At 45.2% G+C, this 20655-nt stretch overlaps 2 protein-coding genes across 4 annotated transcripts; both read left to right on the top strand.

The window, feature by feature from the left end:
* Positions 1 to 8554: 8554 nt before the first annotated feature.
* Positions 8555 to 12450, top strand: LOC136528671 (putative wall-associated receptor kinase-like 16). Its single transcript, XM_066521637.1, has 4 exons — positions 8555 to 9133; positions 9261 to 9723; positions 9835 to 9939; positions 11010 to 12450. Exons 1-4 carry the CDS (start codon positions 8678 to 8680, stop codon positions 12194 to 12196), a joined length of 2211 nt encoding a protein of 736 aa, XP_066377734.1. The 5' UTR covers positions 8555 to 8677; the 3' UTR covers positions 12197 to 12450.
* A 2410-nt stretch (positions 12451 to 14860) lies between these two features.
* LOC136528369 (serine/threonine-protein kinase PBL35-like) lies at positions 14861 to 19639 on the top strand. 3 transcript variants are annotated; one of them, XM_066521326.1, is made up of 7 exons: positions 14861 to 15571; positions 16712 to 17028; positions 17102 to 17237; positions 17815 to 17948; positions 18032 to 18155; positions 18745 to 19095; positions 19232 to 19639. In XM_066521326.1, the coding sequence occupies exons 1-7, from the start codon at positions 15421 to 15423 to the stop codon at positions 19246 to 19248; spliced, it is 1230 nt and encodes a 409-aa protein (XP_066377423.1). In that variant the 5' UTR covers positions 14861 to 15420; the 3' UTR covers positions 19249 to 19639. The 3 variants fall into 3 exon arrangements, with proteins under 3 accessions (XP_066377423.1, XP_066377425.1, XP_066377424.1); XM_066521328.1 differs by having other exon boundaries at positions 16718 to 17028; positions 19232 to 19638; XM_066521327.1 differs by having other exon boundaries at positions 14867 to 15571; positions 16715 to 17028; positions 19232 to 19636.
* Positions 19640 to 20655: the final 1016 nt, after the last annotated feature.

Here is a 20655-nt window from a genome sequence, read left to right on the forward strand (position 1 = left end):
CATTTTAGCCCTTGCAAACACTAGAATAGCTCTGTGAGCATGGAGAGAAGACTCAGGTGATATCACGAGAATCCTTCTAACTGTAGTAGCTGATCCTCTTGCTCGACAAGGTGCTAGAATGAGCGACACAATCACCCTATGCACAAGAATTCTTCTAACCACTCAAGATCTTCATAGTGAAAGGATGGACCATGGAGGGTCCGGCAAAGTCAGAAGCACTCGAGGGGGGCAGATGGAAGAGAAACATAGCTGAATTGTTGAGTTGCTCTTACTAGGGTTGGATAGACATTATATAGCCGGCCTGGAAAGATGAATCCAAGTGCCCATGAAGCAATGATGCTCTCAAAAAAGTTTTAAAGCATGGGCTCATGAGCTGACATAGATGGCGACAAACAGTAGACCCCAGATCAAGATTCTCTACCCGTGACTGCGGACCTATCGGGGATACAGACGTGATAATTTTGGAATAAAATTACTTTTATCCCAAAATTGGGGGGCATGTGTTTACACCAAAATTTGGAAGAAGAATTGCAGGGACTCGAAAGCTCCTAAGATCATGTCATCAAGGAATCAAATACGTGCAGATCGGTTTCTGCTAATTCAAATGCAACACTGGAATCAGCTTTCTTCAGATAGCACCAGTAGATAACGATAAAAGCTACGATCAGCGCCGGGACAAAGCATGTTGGACTCTACAAAAAGGGAAAGATTAGACTCCAAGTTATCTTAAATTCAGAATGTTTTCTCTAGGGCCAAAAATTGTGATGAGTCGTACTTAGGTAGGAATCATGCATAGGTTCCGGGTATAAATATTGGACCCCGGCTATTGTAAAGGACACACAATCAATCAAATACAAGTTACTTACATTTTTGACTCCGGCCACCCCTTAGGAGTAGGAGTAGAGTAGATATCGGTGAGTTCTTCAGCAAGTACGGTTGCATCGATCCGGTCGACCTCCACTGCTTGTCTATAAGTACCATCATGGCTTATACTTCTGTTCGTACGGCTGCATCGATCCGGTCGACCTCCACTGCGACTCTGGTATAAGCTAGTTATTGACTCTTGTCTAGTTCAAGTAAGGCTGCATCGATCCGGTCGACCTCCATTGCTCGAACAAGATTAAGGTTAAGTTATCGGCTCTATCTAAGGGTGGCGTTCCTTTGGATAGATTCATTAAGTTACTGATATTGCTTATTGCTTCCATTATTTATTTAATTACAGCAATATCACTTCGCCCAATTGGGATTGATCTAGATCGGCCTTATATCCTGTCTAACCCATCATTTGTTAATCTAAACTAATCTAATATATATCTTAAACAATGAGTTATGTTTTATCGGCCATTTTATGTCAATCTTGATCGTGCATAGTGTACGGTTAAGGTATGTTTTGTCTTGAATAGATCTGTTGGCTAACGAAAACCGTTTCATGGCCCGTTATCACAGCCTGTGTGATTCCGCCTCACACCCCACTGTTAGCACCATGGAGTGGGGATCGTTATTTTTTAGATTTGTTCCTGATAGGGCATGATCTTAATTGTGCGCTATGCCTGAATCGGCTGTTTTAGCCGATATCGAGTGCTTTCATATATGTAGTTCACGTTACGAGACTATTGAAGTAAAGATAGGTTGAAAGATGTGTTAGCCCCATGATCTTATTATTTTATTACGGCCTGCATGATTCTACCTAATGCCCCACTGATATTAGTAATGAGTTAGGGTGGTCAAATCTATTGTTGTTTCTACGGCCTACATGATTCTGCATCATGCCCCACTGGTCATAGCGATAGACAAGATCTAATATGTTCATTAGATTTATCTTTATTAAATGGTTAAATGATGATGAGCCGCTTATTCTATATAAAAAGGGATTCGTTACTTGCAGTCATTGGCTTAGCATAAATTAATTATTGTTGACATCCTTTTGCCATTGACTAATGTTTGTCTAAATAACGAGATCTATCCTGAGCGACAACCGATTTACCTTCCATAATTCCATGAGCTTTAATTGATTTATTCTTATAAGTATGCTGGAATCGACCATTTAGTCGATTTCCTTCGATATCGGCTCTCAGAGGTGCACATTCGGGACTGTCTGGCAACATTGGCATGTTCTGCCTTAAATTACTGATTAGCCTTCTCTCCTTATCAATTGCAGGGTCAAATTGACTAGTACGTCTCGGGAGGAGTGCACAGGATCGACCATCCCTGTGCTGAAGCTAGGCGGATCTCTAGCTCCTTCGTGTGCCCTCGGCATGGGACAAAATTTCGTGCCGACACTGGGCAACCCCATGGTGAAGAACTAGGATGGATGAATTCTTTTTCCATCAACTCTTCCAGCTGCTTCTTCATCTCAGCCAATTTCCTTGGAGCCATGCGGTACGAGCATCTAGAGATAGGAGCGGTACCAGGCTCTAGCTCAATGGAGAATTCCACCTCTCTGTCCAGCGGCAACCCAGGTAGATCTTCAGGGAATACATCCAAGAACTCACATACTATAGGAATGGAGGTAAGATCAGGAGAGGCTTCAGCATGGGCAGCAACAGGTAAGACTGGATCTGAGGGTATAAGAAGAGACATCCTATCCTTAGAAGAAGGAAGCCGTAATTCCACACTTCTCTGCTTCAAATCCAAGACTACCCCATACACCCATAACCAGTTCATTCCAAGGATTGCATCAATGCCTTGCTCAGGCAGTACCATGAACTGTAGGCGGTAAGTGTGGATGGCTAATACCAAGCTTACTGTATCCGTTCAGGTATTGATGCACATCTGCGAACCCACAGTACGGATTCTATAGGCATATGGTATAGCCATAAGTGGTATATTGTGCTGGTCTACAAATCCCATGCTCATAAATGAATGTGATGCACCATAATCGAACAACACATAAGCTAGATGGGAATCGATGGTAAACATACCAGCCATCACCGGTTCCTACTGCAATATCTGCTCAGCATCTGTGAAATTCACCTATCCGAATTGGTTGGCTGGCACCTTCCTCTTGATCATGGTCCTCCTAACTAGCCTGGAGTTAGCCGATGGTTGAGCAGACTGAGCTGGCTGGTTCTGAGGATACTCTCGGGCATAGTGGCCATCTTTGCCACATTTGAAACAAGCACCAGGCTTGTTCCCAAATCCTTGGCGAGGTGGGACCTGCTATCCCAGAGACTGTTGGGGCTGTACCTACTGAGTGGGTGCACGGTACTATGTGGAAGAAGTCTGAGAAGTATGTTGGGGCTGTCGAAATGAATGCCCACCAAATGATTGATAGGGCACCCATTGGACAACCTATACCTTCTGAGTATGAGGGTGGCTAGAAGACCCTGTGGCCACCCGCTTTCTATTCCACTCTACCTGGGAATCCCGCTGCAAGCCCTCCATGGCGATGGCAGCATTCATCATTGCCCCCAAAGGTTTGATAGTTCGTAGTGTACAGTTTCTCCTGAAGGATGTAAGAGAGGTCACGATAGAATCGATCCTTCTTCTTCTCGTCAGTGTCCACATGGATGCTAGCATACTAAGACAAGTGATTGAACTTATTCACATAGTTCATCACTGTCATACTCCCTTGTTGCGGTTCTAGGAACTCAGTCAGCTTCCTGTTGAGGACACCAGCAGGAATATAGAACTCTCTAAATGCTACGGTGAACTCCTGCCAGGTCACCGGATGACCTGGCTGCTGCATGGCATGAAAGGTATCCCACCATGCACTCGCGGACCCCAATAGTTGTTGCGCTGCAAAGCGCACCTTCTGCTCATCGGCCACGTTGAGCAATAGAAACTTCTGCTCTAGAATGCGAAGCCAGTGCTCCGTATCCAGGGGCTCATCTATCGGCGTGAAAGTGGGTGGGTGGGTCTTGAGGAAATCCTGATAAGAGGAGGGTCCCTTAGGACGGCAGGCACCACCCCCATTCCCACCATTGCCCCCGTGACCTCTATGGGCGAAGCCAGCGATAGCTTGTGCCATTAGCTCTATGGCACGGGCTGACTCGTGGCAAGCAGCCATCAGTTCCGCCATCATCTCAGCGTGAGTCATTGGCGGTGGCGGTGGCGGTGGCGGAAAAGGATGAGGAGCCAGAAGTGGAGCCTCCTGGCTCTCCCCATTGCCATGCTCATTGGCCTGGCCACTATCGCCTTGGCCCTCGCCAAGACCGTGGGCTGCCCCAGCACTGGTGCTCCTGCGTCTTGACCTTAGATTCATCTATAAGAGATAGGAACCATCCATTTAGAACAACCTTCCCAATCAGAAACAAGGGATTAGAGAAATGATAGCACATTAATTAAAGCATTCTTTTAGTTAATCCTATCACTTTACTAATCCAATTATATGTGTAAGGGAGTTTTAGTTTAAGCAAGATGCTATTATCATGATGCATGTATCGTCTTATACGTTCACTCAAGCCAGAATATAGCGGCGTTTGCAAAATTTTTGGCACATCGCACACTCACTTTCCGTATGCTAGATGATTTCTTACGTAATGTAAGTCAGTGTACCTGCAGAAAACTGATTAGATAAAACCAGTACCGCTATCCTAGATAGACCATATTGATAGGGCTTATACTTATTTATATAATTTAATCGCATCATACTTTTAGCAAAACTTTTGTTGGTTAAATTTTTCAGTTTTCAAAAAGAGTGATGAACTCATAACCCATTATTGGCTCTGGTACCAAATAACACGCTTACGGAGGTGCTCGTCTTCCACCACACACTAAGCACCCCGAAAGCAAGCTACAGCGGGCGGTATCCGTCGGGCACACCCCAAGGGAGAACCCGAAAGATCCACATTTTTCCCAAGGATCCAATAATGAGAACGAGTTACAATACTTATCCATTTCATACATCAGAAGTTCTTAAAAAAATTACATTATTACATTACCAAATGTCAGAGTGCGGAATAATAAACAGTAGAATTTAAAAATAAACATCTAGCGATAAGGAACGAGGATCCGTCTGTGCCCACCAGAAGAATCATCCACACAAAGGTACTTCTCATGCATTACCTGCAACATGGGTAAATAAACCCTGAGTACACAATGTACTCGCAAGACTTATCCGACTAGTGGGGATAGTTCCCCGACTCCAAGGGCTATGAGAAGCTTTATGGTTTGTTGGTTTCCTTTTTGCAGAAAGCAGTACTAATAGTGAGTCCTTATGTATGTTATTATTAATAGCCGTATTAATTCATTAGCTAGCCAGTCTATGTAAGCACATGTTCTACTTTCAAGCAAGAGTTGAGCAATAAGTTACATTTCATCACCTTCCATCTTTCAGTTCTTACTACGATGCTAAACCATAGACAAGTCGTACCGGATCGCCCGGCGATTCGCAAATCAATGCCCCTAGCTGGGTACCCCGAAAACACATGCCCCGCTTGTACCCCAGGCACAAGCAAGACTAACCCATCACCCTCCTATCCTAGGTGTCCAGGTCTCCGTCCAAACTTGGACTCCAAGCCCCCACTCCTGAGTCCTGGACACAGTGCGGTGCAAGGACCTTCACCATCCCCGCCTCCAATCAGTCGGTCCGGAAAGAGCCGAATCCACGACAATAGAGCAACGAGTCTTCCCTACACCCATATCCAAGTATGTGCTTGGGATAATAAGTTTGTGACTTGCCTAGAGCCTTATGCAACGACCGGTCCTTAATTGACACAGACAGAGAAAAAGTGTAACCAAGCTATGCCCTATTGACCGTAGGACATAGCCTCTCACACCCACCAGTATCCAAACCATATCCCTGCCCGATCACCACTTTTTCTTTCCACTATTTTATCATGAGTGATTATAATTATCACCTATTGCGGGTAACGGCATGTTACTCGCGCTACCAAAATCCTGAGCATAGCAGTTACTCGATCTTTACTAGTAGGACTCATAGGTAGATATATTTATGCATGTAGTTTCCATAAAATGCATGTAACATAAATACACATCATAAATATATTCAGTGATCATAAAATATGGGTTATGCACCGGGGCTTGCCTTAGGCAGGCGACGGGTCAGCAAAGTCAGCACCAAAAGGCTCTAGGGCTCCCTCCTGCACGAGGATCTCCTCCTCGTACTCCTCAATGACTTCCTCGTACTCCTGTTCATCCATGGGCACGAACTCTACCAACTCGTGATCTACATGCATGAAATGATGATGCAACACTTAAATAGTATGACAACAGCAGCTCTTAAAATAACTGTATCTTATGAAGTTACTAAGCTAGTCCTACCGGCGAAGGTACTAAGCTACCTATTGTTACCACTAACAAGTATGAAGCATGACATACATTATCATAGCAACTAAAGGTATTCTTACCCCTAATATCGATTTACTCTATATATGATAAAACAAGAATAATAGCTACTCTATTTATCAACCTACTCTAGGGCTCTAAAATTTACAGCAAGTACAGAATAATCTAGTGAGCCTACTGTAAAAATTTTATAGCTATAGCTATCACCAATTTACCACAAAAATTCCTATAAATATTAATCTACATAATACTAAGCTCTCTAGTTTGGATTTATGAACCCATCACTATCACAGCTAACTGTAATCTAACTACACTAACAGATAGATGGTATTTTTGTGAACCTAAAAACTTAGTTTCACTATTTTTGGACATCTACAAGATTTACCACAATTTATCAAAGTTCAGCTAAAAACTATATTGAATAAACATTTGTAATTCACTGGAAAATTGGAAAACTGATTTCACCGCGCGGCTCGCGAGCGACGGCTTGGCCCACCCTGGCGTCCCACCCGCGTGTATGCGCAGCACCCAGCGCGGCCCATGCAGTGGCGCGCAAACACGGCCCATGGCGGAGCCCGTGTGCGGCTGGCGCTTTTGCTAAAGAACCCCTGTTTTCTTTTCTATTCGCAAAGCTTACTCGAACACTATTTAGTTGAGTCACTGTCTTCGCATCTAGCACCCTCCCCTTTTTCTTCTTTACCACGACCGAGTCCCCCGGCACCCGTGCGCGCACCGGCGCGGCGACGCTGGCACCGGGTGGCTACGCCAGCCACACCCGACCCTCACAGCCCTATCTAAGGAGCCGATGCTCACCTCGACGTCAACGCGAAGTGGTGGGAGGCGATACGGCGAACGGAGATGCTGTCCCGAGCTCCCTCCACGGCGGTGGACTCCTCCCTACGACGACGGGCGCGTTCCCATGAGCCAAGGCACCGACAACGCGAACAAGCTCAAGGATGGGCAATAGGGACTCACCCCGAACCTACCAGTCACGGTGGCTTGATCGGAGACTGACCGAGCGAGCCTGGCCATGCGCGCACGGCAAGCCTCGCGACGGCGGTGATGGCGCAACTACGGCGGTAGCAATGAGCAGGCAGTAGCAGGGCGAATCGGGGTGCGCACGGGATAGAGTGGAGCAGGGCGAAGGTTCAATGCCAACGAATTGGACGGAGGTGGACGGGACTAGGGGAATTAGGCGGGCGCTGCCATGAACTCTTATCCCGTTGCGCGTGGGCCGCCCGGTAGCGCCAGGCGCAGCAGCGGCAGTGCGGCCGGCGCGGCGTTGCGCGTGGGCACGCCTGGGCGAGCGGTGACACCGGCCGGGTCGCGGTGACCGCGCCCAGACACCGAAACCGACCCGGAACGTGCTTTGCACGCATTTTAAAGTTGCTCAAAAAGCCAACTCGATGATCCAGTAGCTGCACCACCTATTTTACGCTCTAATTGGTATATCAAGCTACTAAAAGAAATTCCAAAACCATACCCCTACCTAACCCTATCGTTCTACAAAAATTGTCGAACATGGCTTCGTCGACCCATTTCTCGACTTAGGAATTTCAACCAAAACATGATCGGATTCGCGTCGAATTTGATTTTCAAGCCATTCGATACACTAGCTAGCGAACCCCGTTCTCGACTGCACGTATTTCATCGTCGCCTACGAAGATCATGCTACAAACTTTACCAAAGTTTCATATATGCGTTCCATAGCATTTCCGTTCAATAAAAATTCATTTAGAACCCTAAGTAATACAACGGGACATGAAATGTAACATGCGTTTCGTGTTTCAAATGAACGTTTCAAGTTCCATATATTGCTTTATACCCTATATTACATACATGTACACACAAATATAATGCTCATGCAGTGTTTTAGCAAAAACTATACAGTGTAACACCGAAGGTGTTACAAAAGGTTCCAAAACCATGGCATGTATTTGGTGGAGACCATATAGTCACATCTCATTTTGCAGCTAAAAATAAAATAAAATAAGGCTGGCTGACTAGTTGAGGAACTTCTTGTCCGATCAAACTAAATTTATGAGAATTGTTAGCCACCACACATTTTCTTATGTGAAAGTTCTCATGACGACCCTTTCATCGCCATCATTTTCTTTATAGCCATCATTGTAGCATATACTTATTTGATTCCCTTGACGGATTCTCCGATATTTATTCCTGATGTTGAAGTTGAAACTGTAAGATGCTTGATTGAAATTAGACAGCCATGACCTTGTCAAAAGGTTCCAAAACCATGGCTTGTATTTGGTGGAGACCATATAGTCACATCTCATTTTGCAGCTAAAAATAAAATAAAATAAGGCTGGCTGACTAACAAAGTAAACGCTGCACCAGTATGTATATAGAGGCTAATGAGTCATGTGTGCTGATCAAACAAAGCAGAAATTGTGACACACCATAGCACACTATGTACTACTATTACAAGAACTCCACTCATACAGTACCTATGCTTTTGCTGCTACTCTTCAGCCTCATAGTCATGCTGCAATTCCAAGCGAAGACACTGGCTTTGCCAGGACCCAGCTGCCTGAAGCACTGCGGTGATGTTGAGATTCAATACCCATTCGGTGTTGGTGATGGCTGTGCAATGAAAGGATTTGAGCTCAACTGCAACAATACTAAGGATGGCCGCAGCTTCTTAACGGTCTTCGGTGTAATTCCAGTGCGGAATATATCGCTGCTCGATGGCCAGGTTCGGATCATGAAACACATCTCATCCATGTTCTACAATCGCTCGACCAAGGAGATAGACTACAGTAAATGGGGCAGGAATCTCTCCAACACGCCATTTAGATATTCAGGGAACTCCAACATGTTTACGGTTATTGGTGTCAACACTTTCGCATTCATGACAGACAATTATGTGAGTAGACTCAATTTATAACAAGAATTGATTTATGATTATAGTTGTATGCTTTAATTCTTTAGTGCAATGGACTGGGTACGTTTTAGGCTGCTAATAAGTTGAATCTTCATGTTTATGCATTCAGAATGTGATTTTTGGGTGTGTATCAAAGAACTCATCCTACAGGGCACAAGATGGGAAGTATTTCGGTGCCGGGTGGTGTCGGGTTCCACTCCCCGGGGACATGTACAATGATGATGTGTCTTTCAGTCCACTTTACAACACGACGGATTACTATACCAACAGAAGCACCGCAGACAGGGCAGAGTACCAAGGCTATGCTGTGGTTATGGAGACTGACGCATTCCAGTTCAAAACAACATATCTAAACACAACAGCCTTTTTGGATGAGCATGATGATGGCCGTGTCCCAGCCATCTTGAACTGGGAAGTGGGCGATGAGACTTGCGATGTCGCGATGAAGAAAAATGATTCATATGCTTGCATCAGCACTAACAGCATGTGCGTTAATTCCAGCAGTGGAGGCTACCTCTGCAACTGCACCAAAGGATACAAGGGCAATCCTTACCTTCCTCATGGATGCCAAGGTCAGTATTGCAAGTATACCTTTTGATTCATGTGTACAAGTACACAAAGAATTCCTTAGAAGAAAATATTTATGCAGTCCTTGAGATCTAAGCACCATATTCTGTATGCAGATATCAATGAGTGTGCTGCCAAACCACCTCCATGCACTGGCTGCAAGAACACACCTGGAGCTTACTCTTGTCCGAGATCCTTTAACGTTGTGGCACTAGTTGTGGGTAAACACACTTCTCTTTTCTATCTTTGAGAAAAACGTGTTTGCACATCTTATACCACTATTAATTAGAGACATATTTCAGAGCCACTGATTTTCATGAGACACGCTAGGGAATTAAAATGGAAAATCATAAAAGTTGTCACAGGAGCATGAACATACAATTATCAGTTGGATAGACTCTAATCATCATGGACAATATAGCTATTGGATCTATTTTTTTCTAAAAAATATACATCTCTGCCATTATAAAAAAAAATAGTCTAATCTAACCATAGACTTAAATTTGTATCTAAATTTCTCACCTCTACCATTATGAAAAACACCTAAAGCTAATTAAACCAATAAACTTTCATCTAAGTTATCCATATATGTTGTTATTAAATACAATCTAAAGCATCCCTAAATTTGTATCTAAACTAGTACTCCCTCTGTCCTGAAATATATGGTATATTAGGAATTGTAGGACAAATTATGAGGTAATGCAAATGACGCATGTAACCCTCCTTTAACTATATAGAGGCTTTGTGCCTACCATATTTTGAGCCTGGTGGTAGACACTAATGGTAGGTACGTATATGATTACGACCGAGGGAGTTAATTCACATAGAATACCTTATAATTTAGGACAAATTTTGAATGCTTCAATACCTTATATTTCAGGATAGAGGGAGTAACCCCCAAACTTTCATCTAAAGTTTACCTATAAAGTACTTTATATATGCTTCTAGATTGCCCACTTACGCCATTGTTAATATAAAAAAAAATCTCAAATAGCATGATGTGTGTCACCAACTCACCATGCACGACATAGGGTTGTGTCACTTGTGTGATGCAAAGATAAAACTACAAATCGTGATGCAAATGCCTATATATGTAATTGGCAATAAAATGTATCAGACCGTATAAATTAAAATGTACATGTACGAATAGTGTATTAGAATATGAACAAATGAGAGAGCAAAGATAAACAACTTTGATTATATGGGCCTCAAATTACTAGCCCATGTAGGAGCACAAGTTGATTATCTTGTTAAAATTTTTAATGATAGTGATTGTCTGAAAACCACACAGGTTCAAGCATCGGGGTTGCAATTGTGGCCATAGCCATTTCCTGCACATACTTGATCCATGAAAGGAAGAAGTTGGACAAAATCAAGCGGAAGTATTTCCAACAGCATGGTGGGATGCTTCTATTGCAGGAGATAAGCTTAAAGCAAGGAACTGCTTTCACCATCTTCACAGAAGCAGAGCTCATTGATGCAACAGACAAATTTGACAACAGGAACATCCTTGGCCGTGGTGGCCATGGCACCGTGTACAAGGGCATGCTCAAGGAAGGCAGTCTGATCGCAGTCAAACGGTGTGTATCAATGACCAGTGAGCAGCAAAAGGAGGAGTTCGGCAAAGAGATGTCAATCCTTTCCCAGATCAATCACAAGAACGTTGTTAAGCTACTGGGCTGCTGCCTCGAGGTAGAGGTTCCAATGCTAGTCTATGAGTTCATCCCCAACGGCACACTATTTCAGTTCATCCATGGTAGCAATGGCTGCCACAACATCCCCTTCTCAACTCGCTTACACATTGCCCTCGAGTCTGCTGCAGCCTTAGCTTACCTACATTCGTGGGCTTCACCTCCAATCCTTCATGGTGATGTGAAATCATCCAATATACTCCTTGACGAGAACTATGCAGCTAAGGTATCAGACTTTGGGGCTTCGATACTGGCACCGACTGATGAGTCTCAGTTTGTCACACTTGTGCAAGGGACTTGCGGTTACTTAGACCCTGAGTATATGCAGACGTGCCGGTTGACGGATAAGAGTGATGTTTACAGTTTTGGGGTCGTTCTCCTAGAGCTTCTCACTGGCAAGAAGGCATTCAACCTTGATGGGCCTGAAAACGAGAGGAGCCTTTCATTACGCTTCTTATGCGCTATGAAGGAAGGCAGACTCATGGACATCATTGACAACCGCATTAAGAATGAGAACGACATGGGGTTGCTTGAAGAGGTCGCGGAGCTTGCGAGTCAGTGCCTAGAGATGGTTGGCGAGAGGCGACCGGCAATGAGAGATGTGGCCGAGAAGCTGGACAGGCTCAGCAAGGTCATGCAGCACCCTTGGGTGCCTGCGCAACATCATCCTGAAGAGATGGAGAGCCTGCTCGAGGAGTCGTCGATGGTCAGTTTGGAGATGATAGGCACAGAAAATTTCAGCATGGAGAAGAGGATTGTGCAAGGGTTGCTGGAGTCTGGACGTTAGAGTTGTCAGCTGTCACATCATTTTTTTATGGTATCAATCCTATCATTGAGGAATTTAGTATAATAGGGACTATTTTGCTCATCTCGCCGCAAACTTTCCAGAACCATACGCAACATATTTGGACAATACTCTTTACCGTTTTGCGGGTTTCGTATTGTATTTCCAGAAGTATCATCTTTCCAAAGTATTTTGCCATTAACTGGGTCAGTTAAACGTCTAAGCTCTTCCAGTATGTTCTCCTTTTTTGAAAAAAATCTCATTTGTTAAGTCTGTTTCTTCCACAATACCACATATTCATAGTGATGGTTTTGTGTGTGTACATACGTCTGTTCGTTTCAGGGTAATACATACTTCATAATTACATTTCTTTGGGAGAACTTAGTTATCTAATTTGCCGACGAGCCTCTATTCCATCTGGTTAGAGAGCCTCAGCGGCACTCCACTGGTCCTGAGTTCGACTTCCCGTGGGAGCGAATTTCAGGCTGTGGTTAAAAAAAATCCCTCGTCTGTCCCATGATCAAAACACATGTCAAAAGGCTCGTCCCGGTTCTCACATGGCAACGGTGCCCCTGTGTCGGGGTGTGGCAGGGGTGGCCTGTGTGAGAAGTTTTTTCTTAGTTATCTAATTTACTTGAGTGCACTAATGGAAACGTTATTTACGTTTGCGTGAAAGTTCTATTGTGACTGGAGAATTTTTCTCTTTTGCGACCTCTTTCTATCCCTCGTCATTTTCAGTCTCCCTTACCTGGAACGGTGAAATCTGAATGCTGGACATCACGAGAGAAAATATTTGTATGATCGACTCTTTTCTGCAGGACCAATGGACGTGGAGCTGTAGACTAAGGGTCCGTTTGGTTGGGCTTTTGGCTTTGGCCCCAAAGGCTAAAAGCCGAACCAAAGTGGTTGTTTTTTGAAGCTGCTTTTTCGTAGTACATTTTTGAAAGCTGGTTTGATCCTGCTTTTGGCTTTCTGCTTTTCGAAATTGGTGGAATAAAAAGTTCTTCCATAGTTGTTTCAAGAGAGATAAAGATAAAATGTATATTTTATACTTGTTTAACCAAACAGCTTTAAGCTTTTCTACAGCTCACAGCCTACAATAGCTTTTCCACAGCTCACAGCCCACAGTAGCCAAACACACCCTAAAGGTGCTGGTGGGCCACTGGTTGTGTTGTGCTTGCTATGCTGGGCTGGTACCTATTTTTCCAGCTCCAACCTCTCCAAGAAACAGGCAGTACTTGTCTGGCCCATGAGCCCATCATGACATCTGACTCCCAGTTTCTGGTTCATCACCGTTTTATGCATACTGAAATTTCGTCTGGTTTGCAAATTTAGGCAAGTCCTAACAGACACAAGTGTTTCAACACGAAATTCTTGTTGACTTGGACACATGGTGCAAAATTCCTTCTCTGCCTTCTTATTTGCCACCTTCGGCTATACTCCGGCATGGCGGCATGGATTTGGCCAAAAGCTGAGAAAAAATGCCTCTTATCAAATTTGATGACAAATTCATGATCAAAGTGGATGTGTTTTCCCAATAGGAAAAACCATCGGTGGATCATAGAAAATCTCCTCACCTCTATGGCACAAGTTTCTCAAGTTCACTGATATGATTTGATTAGTTTACTAGTAGTTCATGAACCCAATTACCTATTAGTCTCTTTTCTACATTCCAAAATATATTATAGATTTTAATAAGTTGTCCTAGGTGAAACTATTCTAAATTTAGCAAAATTTATATAAGTAAATAATACTATTTGGACCTTACTAAACACCGCGTGTGCAGACGAAGAAAAATCCGCCCGCATGTCCTCTTCTCCCCGCCCTCGTCTTACTATTCTTCTTCTTCCCCCGCCTTCTTCTCCCTTGCCGGCGCCTCCTCCCCTGCTGATGCCGGCCGCGCGAGTGCCCGGCCTCCAGACTGGCACGAGTGCCCCCGCCTCTACCATCTCCCAACTCCCACCGCCCCGCCGCCCACCACCCGCGGCGACCTCCTTCTTCCCCTCCCCCCTCCTGCATGCCATCGCGTGCCCCCACCTCGACCTAGCCAGACCGCCAGGGGCTCTAAACCGCCTTGCTACCGTCCCCACCACCTGCCCTGCCTATCTTCCCCGAGCCCCTTCTCTTCTAAGCCTACCGGAGTTGGGGAAGAAGGAGTAGCTCGGGCCGCTGGAACCCTAGCCGTAGTCGGAGCTAGAGAAGAAGACGGCGGGCATGGGCGAGGGAGCACGAATCGGATGGCCGGGGAGAGCAGCAGCGCAAAATCGACGGTGGGTGCGGATATGCGCGCCGAGCACCCAAATCTTGCGCTTTTGTAAGTATAAGCATTTCCGATAATATTTACATGTTTTTTATAATTTACCCCTTTGATAGATGTTACTATTCTTCTCTAAAATTCTATTAAATTTAGAATAGTTTAACTTAATTACTTTAAGTAATTTAAAGTCTCTTATATTTCAGGACCGTAGCCCAATTTGCATTTTTTTACACGGACTAGCAACCGGTTTGATCCTTGCCGGCGCCGTTGGTGCTGTGCAGCGTAGGCTCCCACTCGCCCGCCCACCATTCCGTTCCCACCGCTCACTCCACGCCGGAGACGCGGAATCGAATCAACCCGACGAGCCGGACGGTAAATCCGGCCGCCTCATCCCACACACTCCCACCGCTGGTCGTTTGGCTGGCTTGCTGGCCGCCCCCCATTCCCTTGCCCGCGCCGCGCAGACGCTGACGCGAGGGAGGGGTAAAGCGCGGCAAGGGGAGAGGGCCAGCCGCAGGCAGCCAGTGCGGCAGGCCGCGCCGCAGCCGCAGCAAAAGGCCGCACCGAAAAGCCCCTTTCCCCTCGGCCGCATCCCACATCATGACGATGGCGACGCCGACCCGTCGCTGCGGCACTAGTGCCTGCGCCTGCGCCAGTGCCTGTGCTCGCGCAGTCGCCACTGCGTCCGAGACCCGGCCAGCGGCCACTCCACTCCCGCCCGCCCCGCCCCACGCTTGCTTCTCCGACTTGTGCACCCCCACCGCGCGCCACCTTTCGCTTTCGCTTTCCCTTTTGCTCCCCGCATCGCACTTATCTGCTTGCTTGGGCGATTTGGACTGGACGGGGTCGAGAGGGCGAGAAAAGCGAAGCAGGCGGGGAGAGAAGAATCACGACACCGGGCCGTGCCGATGGGTGTGTAGGAGTAGGAGCTGTAGCTCGTTGACCTCTCCGCCTGGGCAGCAAGGAGGAGATGACTTCCCCGAAGCGGGCAGCGGGGCGGGAAGGGTGCGGGTGCTGGGCCGCCGTCGCGCGGGGCCTCCGCGGGGCGTGCTTCCGGCCGGCGGCACCGGCGGACGGTGACGGCGGCGGCTCCGCCAAGGGCAGCCACGTTCACGACGCAGGTGGTGGATTCTTGTCATATTCTCTTCTCTTTTTTTCCCCCCTACATATAAGTCTCTTTTTAGTCGGTTGGTTGGTGGATGGTGATCGTTTGTTTTGTTTGGGAAAGATTTGTTCCTGCCTGCTTGTTCGTTAGTGGCAAAGAGTTGGCTTGACTATTAGCGTGGTGTTGTGATATATGATTGATGATTTGATACGCTGATCATATATGGCAATAGGAAGCTCTTCTTTTCCATGTTCTTCTGTCCCCAGCATTCTTTGATTGTATTCATTGGAGTTTATCATGGATTTGATCGTAGCTAAATAGGAATGATTAGATTGGCATGCAATGGTTAGAAAGTAAATTAAGGGCCAAACTTCAGCCGTTGAACTGAAACTCTCATATGGATGTGAGTTGGCTATTGGTCGATCAACTTTTCAACAAGCCATTCTTGGTGGTTGGCTGATTAGAGCGGACTAATACAGCATTAGGTGATGCATTCAACGTTGTCTGTTTCTCCTATGCTAGGTGTGAATTCCATAAACAACTTGCACTATATTTATGAGCTTGTGCCGAACTATTTGAATGTTATATGCTCATCAGTCAGAGGTAAAAGGCGTATCTTAATCTGATTTGTATGAAAATCCCCTTCCGGTCTGTCAATAGTCTGTGCTCCTTATCTTTCAATCCAAATAGTTTTATTTAATCCATTGTAGCACATTTCAGTTGCTAAGTGAGATTTCTAATCATAGGCAAACAATTTAAGCTGACGTGGTAAAAGCTTTGAGAAAGTCTATGATTCATTGGTTCCAGGAGCCAATTACATCTGACTGTGTTGCTTGCTGCTGTTATGTTATCATATTGCCTGAAAGTGACACCTCCACAAATGATTAACCTGGATAACATAACAAAGCATGATCATGGTACTTCAAGTCAACTGGATAGGTTTGATCCTGTATTAAAAGCTGGGGATGACTATGCTAAGTACATAATATTTTGGGTCAATGCCTATAAACTTTGTCTAACCATTTTGGATATGTGGGAGCCTAAGAGCGAATAGTTTTGACTTTGGCAAATATATTCTATCTTATCTTAGTAATTGCTGTAGGTAAAAATATCATTTTCTGTGTGATGTGCTCAAGGAACTTTGTTTTCTCTGTAGCAGCAGAGACAAGATATCTGAATGCTAGCAATTGGGAGCTTGGTGATCATTTTCGGACAAAACATGATGGTGAAAATGGTGTTGGTGCATCAATTGAAAAGAGAACACCCAAGCTACTTCAGTTTACCTTTCAAGAGTTGAAATCTGCCACCCTTAACTTCAGGCCAGACAGTATTCTTGGGGAGGGTGGGTTCGGTTATGTCTTCAAGGGGTGGATTGAGCCAAACAGCACTGCTCCTGCAAAACCTGGCACAGGGGTTACTGTGGCAGTCAAAAGTTTGAAGCCAGATGCGCTTCAAGGTCATAGAGAATGGGTGGTAAGTATTGTATGGCTTTTTTCTTTTTGAATGGAGTATTGTAGCTATGGTTTTAAAATAATCACATTTTCAGGCAGAAGTTGACTTTCTGGGACAGTTGCATCATAAACACCTTGTTAAGCTGATTGGATATTGTATTGAGGATGATCAAAGGTTACTTGTATATGAATTCATGGCACGGGGAAGTCTTGAAAATCATCTTTTCAGAAGTAAGCAATCACCTAACAGAGTTAATGCTTTAAGTTGAGTAGATTTAGTGCTTTGACTAATTTGTTTCCCCACTTAGCCTAACAAGTTGTTTGCTTCACTTATAAGTCTTTTTTGCATTTTTTCTGAGCAATCTTGGATTTTTTTTGTCGTCTATCACTCTGTGACATCAGAGATAATTACATTCTAACTTAATTTGATTATGGTAATGTAGACCTGAGCATTTTAGCCTGGCCTTATTATATATTAAGTTTGACCTGTGCCAGTTACACCTATTCATATCTTCTTAGTCAATAGACAAATGATTTCCACACAAGAAAAGTGGTTCTACAATAGTACTGTAGTGAGCAGGGATGCATGCCTACTACCAATGGTGGTGTCCATTCTATTCCTAACTTCTATATTGGTATTAGGTCATGCCCACATAACCATTATTTTTGGGGAAAAAATTATTACCAGCTTTTTCACGAAGTTGATTTTACTGTATGTGCCTAATCTTGTCGACTTTCCTTGTCAATCATAATCTTTCTGTCTTGTCGTTCTTATGATCCTGTCATCTTACTTTGTTTAATCTTGAAGGGGCTCTTCCCCTACCTTGGTCCAACAGAATGAAGATTGCTCTAGGTGCCGCGAAAGGACTAGCCTTCCTCCATGGAGGTCCCAAACCTGTTATTTACAGGGATTTTAAGACATCAAATGTTCTTCTTGATGCGGTACTTTATCTGATGAATCTGTTTCATATCGTGCTTAGACAATGCATGCTACCTTGTTAATTATTCTGATTTTACTTCTGTAGGAGTACAACGCAAAACTATCTGATTTCGGTTTAGCAAAAGCTGGTCCTCAGGGTGATAAAACTCATGTATCTACTCGGGTTGTTGGCACCTATGGTTATGCTGCACCAGAGTATGTAATGACAGGTATCAGGGATAAACTTTTGACTTCAATAGTTACCTTTAGCAGAATTTCTGTAGCTTGGCGTTATCTGTTGCATGTTTGTACTTTACAATGTTTCAATGAGCTTGTATCTGTTCTCGTGTTCGCTTCATACTGGATTCTAAATTGGCTTAACATTTTTCGCCGAAGACGTAAAACTGGGGTGTCATTCTTCCTTGAGTTTTCCACCAACTATAGTTCAAACTTCTTTCGAGTGAAACTGTGTTTTGCTTTTTATTGATGCAGTAAGGCTGTAGACATAAATAACGAATCTTCTTGGTAATAGAACTAATGTTACATATGATTGCTTCTATACTATAATTTCGCTTCCATACTAGAGTTCTGTTGTTTCAATTTGTTTGACTAACCATAATCTCAGGAATTGCACATACTTCTATGCTAATGCATGTGAGGGTAGCTTCTATATGCATCCCGTGGTATTCTTTGCACAGGATTTGTATGCCTTACCTGATGAAAGCTGAAAAAATAACAAAATGTGTTAGTTTATGGTTCTTTCTTTAAGCAGTTGATATTGTCAAGTTTTGTTACTCATGTCATGCGTACTGTTTTCAGGGCACTTGACATCTAAGAGTGATGTCTATAGCTTCGGAGTTGTGCTACTCGAGATGTTGACTGGGAGAAGATCAATGGACAAGAAGCGACCTACAGGGGAGCAGAACCTGGTTGCATGGGCGAGGCCTTACCTAAATGATCGCCGAAGGCTCTATCAGCTCGTAGATCCTCGCTTGGGGCTGAACTACTCTGTCAAAGGGGTGCAAAAGGTTGCTCAGATCTGCCACTATTGCCTTACCCGTGATAGTAAGTCTCGCCCATCGATGGATGAAGTTGTCAAGCAACTCGCACCATTACAAGATCTAAATGACATGGCATCTGCATCGCCAAGGCCTCGCTCAACTCAGCGCGGTGAGTGGCACATGAACAAACTGCTCTTTACCAGTTTATCAGAGTGCAATTCTAGAAGCATCATCCAAGATGACTGATGAAGCTCACTGATTCTAAAAAAATTTTGAAGTTCACTGCAATTTACTTTGTATGACAGGAAAGGTGCATAGATGACGGCCGGTTCTGCTGTAAGAAGAGCCGTGTGCTTCTGGTTGCTGGATGCTTGTTTGGTTTAATTGTATAGCAAAATTAGCTTTGATGTTGACTGCCGATACCTGGAGATGTGACACCGCCAGATGTCTCGCTCAGGTCAATCACACTCTGTTTGGCTGGTTGGCAAAGCGAGATAAGGATGTATCTGGTTGCAACATGTAATAATTATATATAATGATCATTTAAGTTCTGACGGGGGTACAGCAGATAATGGCTGGTGTACACCCATGTTAGTAGTCCTAATGGTCTCTGATATTTGGCTGAGGGTGTGTAGATGGTGTGCAGTTGTTCGCATTACTTTTAGGGTAAAGGTGCAGGTGTTAATTGTGATATACATTTGCTGTGTTTCCATAATCCTTAGGGTTTCATTTTTACATTTTAACAATCTTGCTCCACCCTATACCCAGGAATTCAAGTCCAGCCGGGATAGTGTTGAGTTGAGGTGCACGGCCTCTGAAAGACAAACTGGATTCAGTCGTGCATACATAATCGGCAGTACTCTGAACCCAGTGCTAAACTAACAACCCAAAGTCTAACAGAATCTGCAGCTGATCTCTCGAGTAATCTGAAAGTAACAGGAGTAAACAAGGAACTGATCCTACAGCTGTCATGCACCATCAGCCTTTGAAAGTCTGAATCCTGTGACTCCTGCGGTCCCTTGCGGAGCATTTCGTCGCTCGTCTACATTGCTGAAATTCGGCTGGGCAGCATATCATATCCATGCAGCATTTAGCCAGGATAATGCAGGGTTAACACATCACTGCACCCTCACGAGTACGCGCCACGCATCGGTCCTTGTCGTCGTCCGCACATGGAAACAGAAACGATGCCCACTGCTCAAAGTGCTCATGCTCACCCCCGAGACCGAGACTGGACAGACGATGGATAAGGGTACGCGCGTGACCCCGCGACGAGAGACGACCTCGCGTCGCGCAGCCCGGCGAAGCCCAGCGCCGGAAGGCTCCAAACCTGCGGCAGGGCGGCAGGGTCACGGGCGCGCCCGCCGTTCCCGAAGAGGACAACCACGTCAGTCTCCACACGATACCCCCTACGTCCTGCCTGGCCTGGCCTGGCCTGCGGAGTATCGAGCCCATCCGTCCCCGCGCTATCGCCTCTTGCGATGCATGTTCCGTCCGAGCAAAGCACGGAAGCACGGCCGGCGCCCGCGCCGGCGGAGCAGGGATAGCTACGACTGGAAGCGGACGCTTCTGCGTCACTGCCGACCCGTGAGCCCCCGGCCGCTGGCGGCTTGCGCGCGAGTCCTCGCCAGCTGCCGCGCGTCCCGTGCATGCTGCGCGGCCAACACTTGCACCCATCGGCCCGTCGCACATGCAGTTTACTTGGCAAGCAGAAACACATGTCAATGAA

Source organism: Miscanthus floridulus, chromosome 19, assembly GCF_019320115.1.
Source record: "Miscanthus floridulus cultivar M001 chromosome 19, ASM1932011v1, whole genome shotgun sequence".
NCBI classification, from domain to species: domain Eukaryota; kingdom Viridiplantae; phylum Streptophyta; class Magnoliopsida; order Poales; family Poaceae; genus Miscanthus; species Miscanthus floridulus.

Bases quoted from the DNA above. Each gene is read 5' to 3' on its own strand.
- LOC136528671 (XM_066521637.1), top strand. From the start codon at position 8,678: ATGTACTACTATTACAAGAACTCCACTCATACAGTACCTATGCTTTTG. The intron at 9,724-9,834 runs GTCAGTATTGCA...TTCTGTATGCAG, and splicing joins CCTTCCTCATGGATGCCAAG to ATATCAATGAGTGTGCTGCC. The intron at 9,940-11,009 runs GTAAACACACTT...AAAACCACACAG, and splicing joins CGTTGTGGCACTAGTTGTGG to GTTCAAGCATCGGGGTTGCA.
- LOC136528369 (XM_066521326.1), top strand. From the start codon at position 15,421: ATGACTTCCCCGAAGCGGGCAGCGGGGCGGGAAGGGTGCGGGTGCTGG. The intron at 15,572-16,711 runs GTGGTGGATTCT...TTTTCTCTGTAG, and splicing joins CAGCCACGTTCACGACGCAG to CAGCAGAGACAAGATATCTG. The intron at 17,029-17,101 runs GTAAGTATTGTA...TCACATTTTCAG, and splicing joins AAGGTCATAGAGAATGGGTG to GCAGAAGTTGACTTTCTGGG.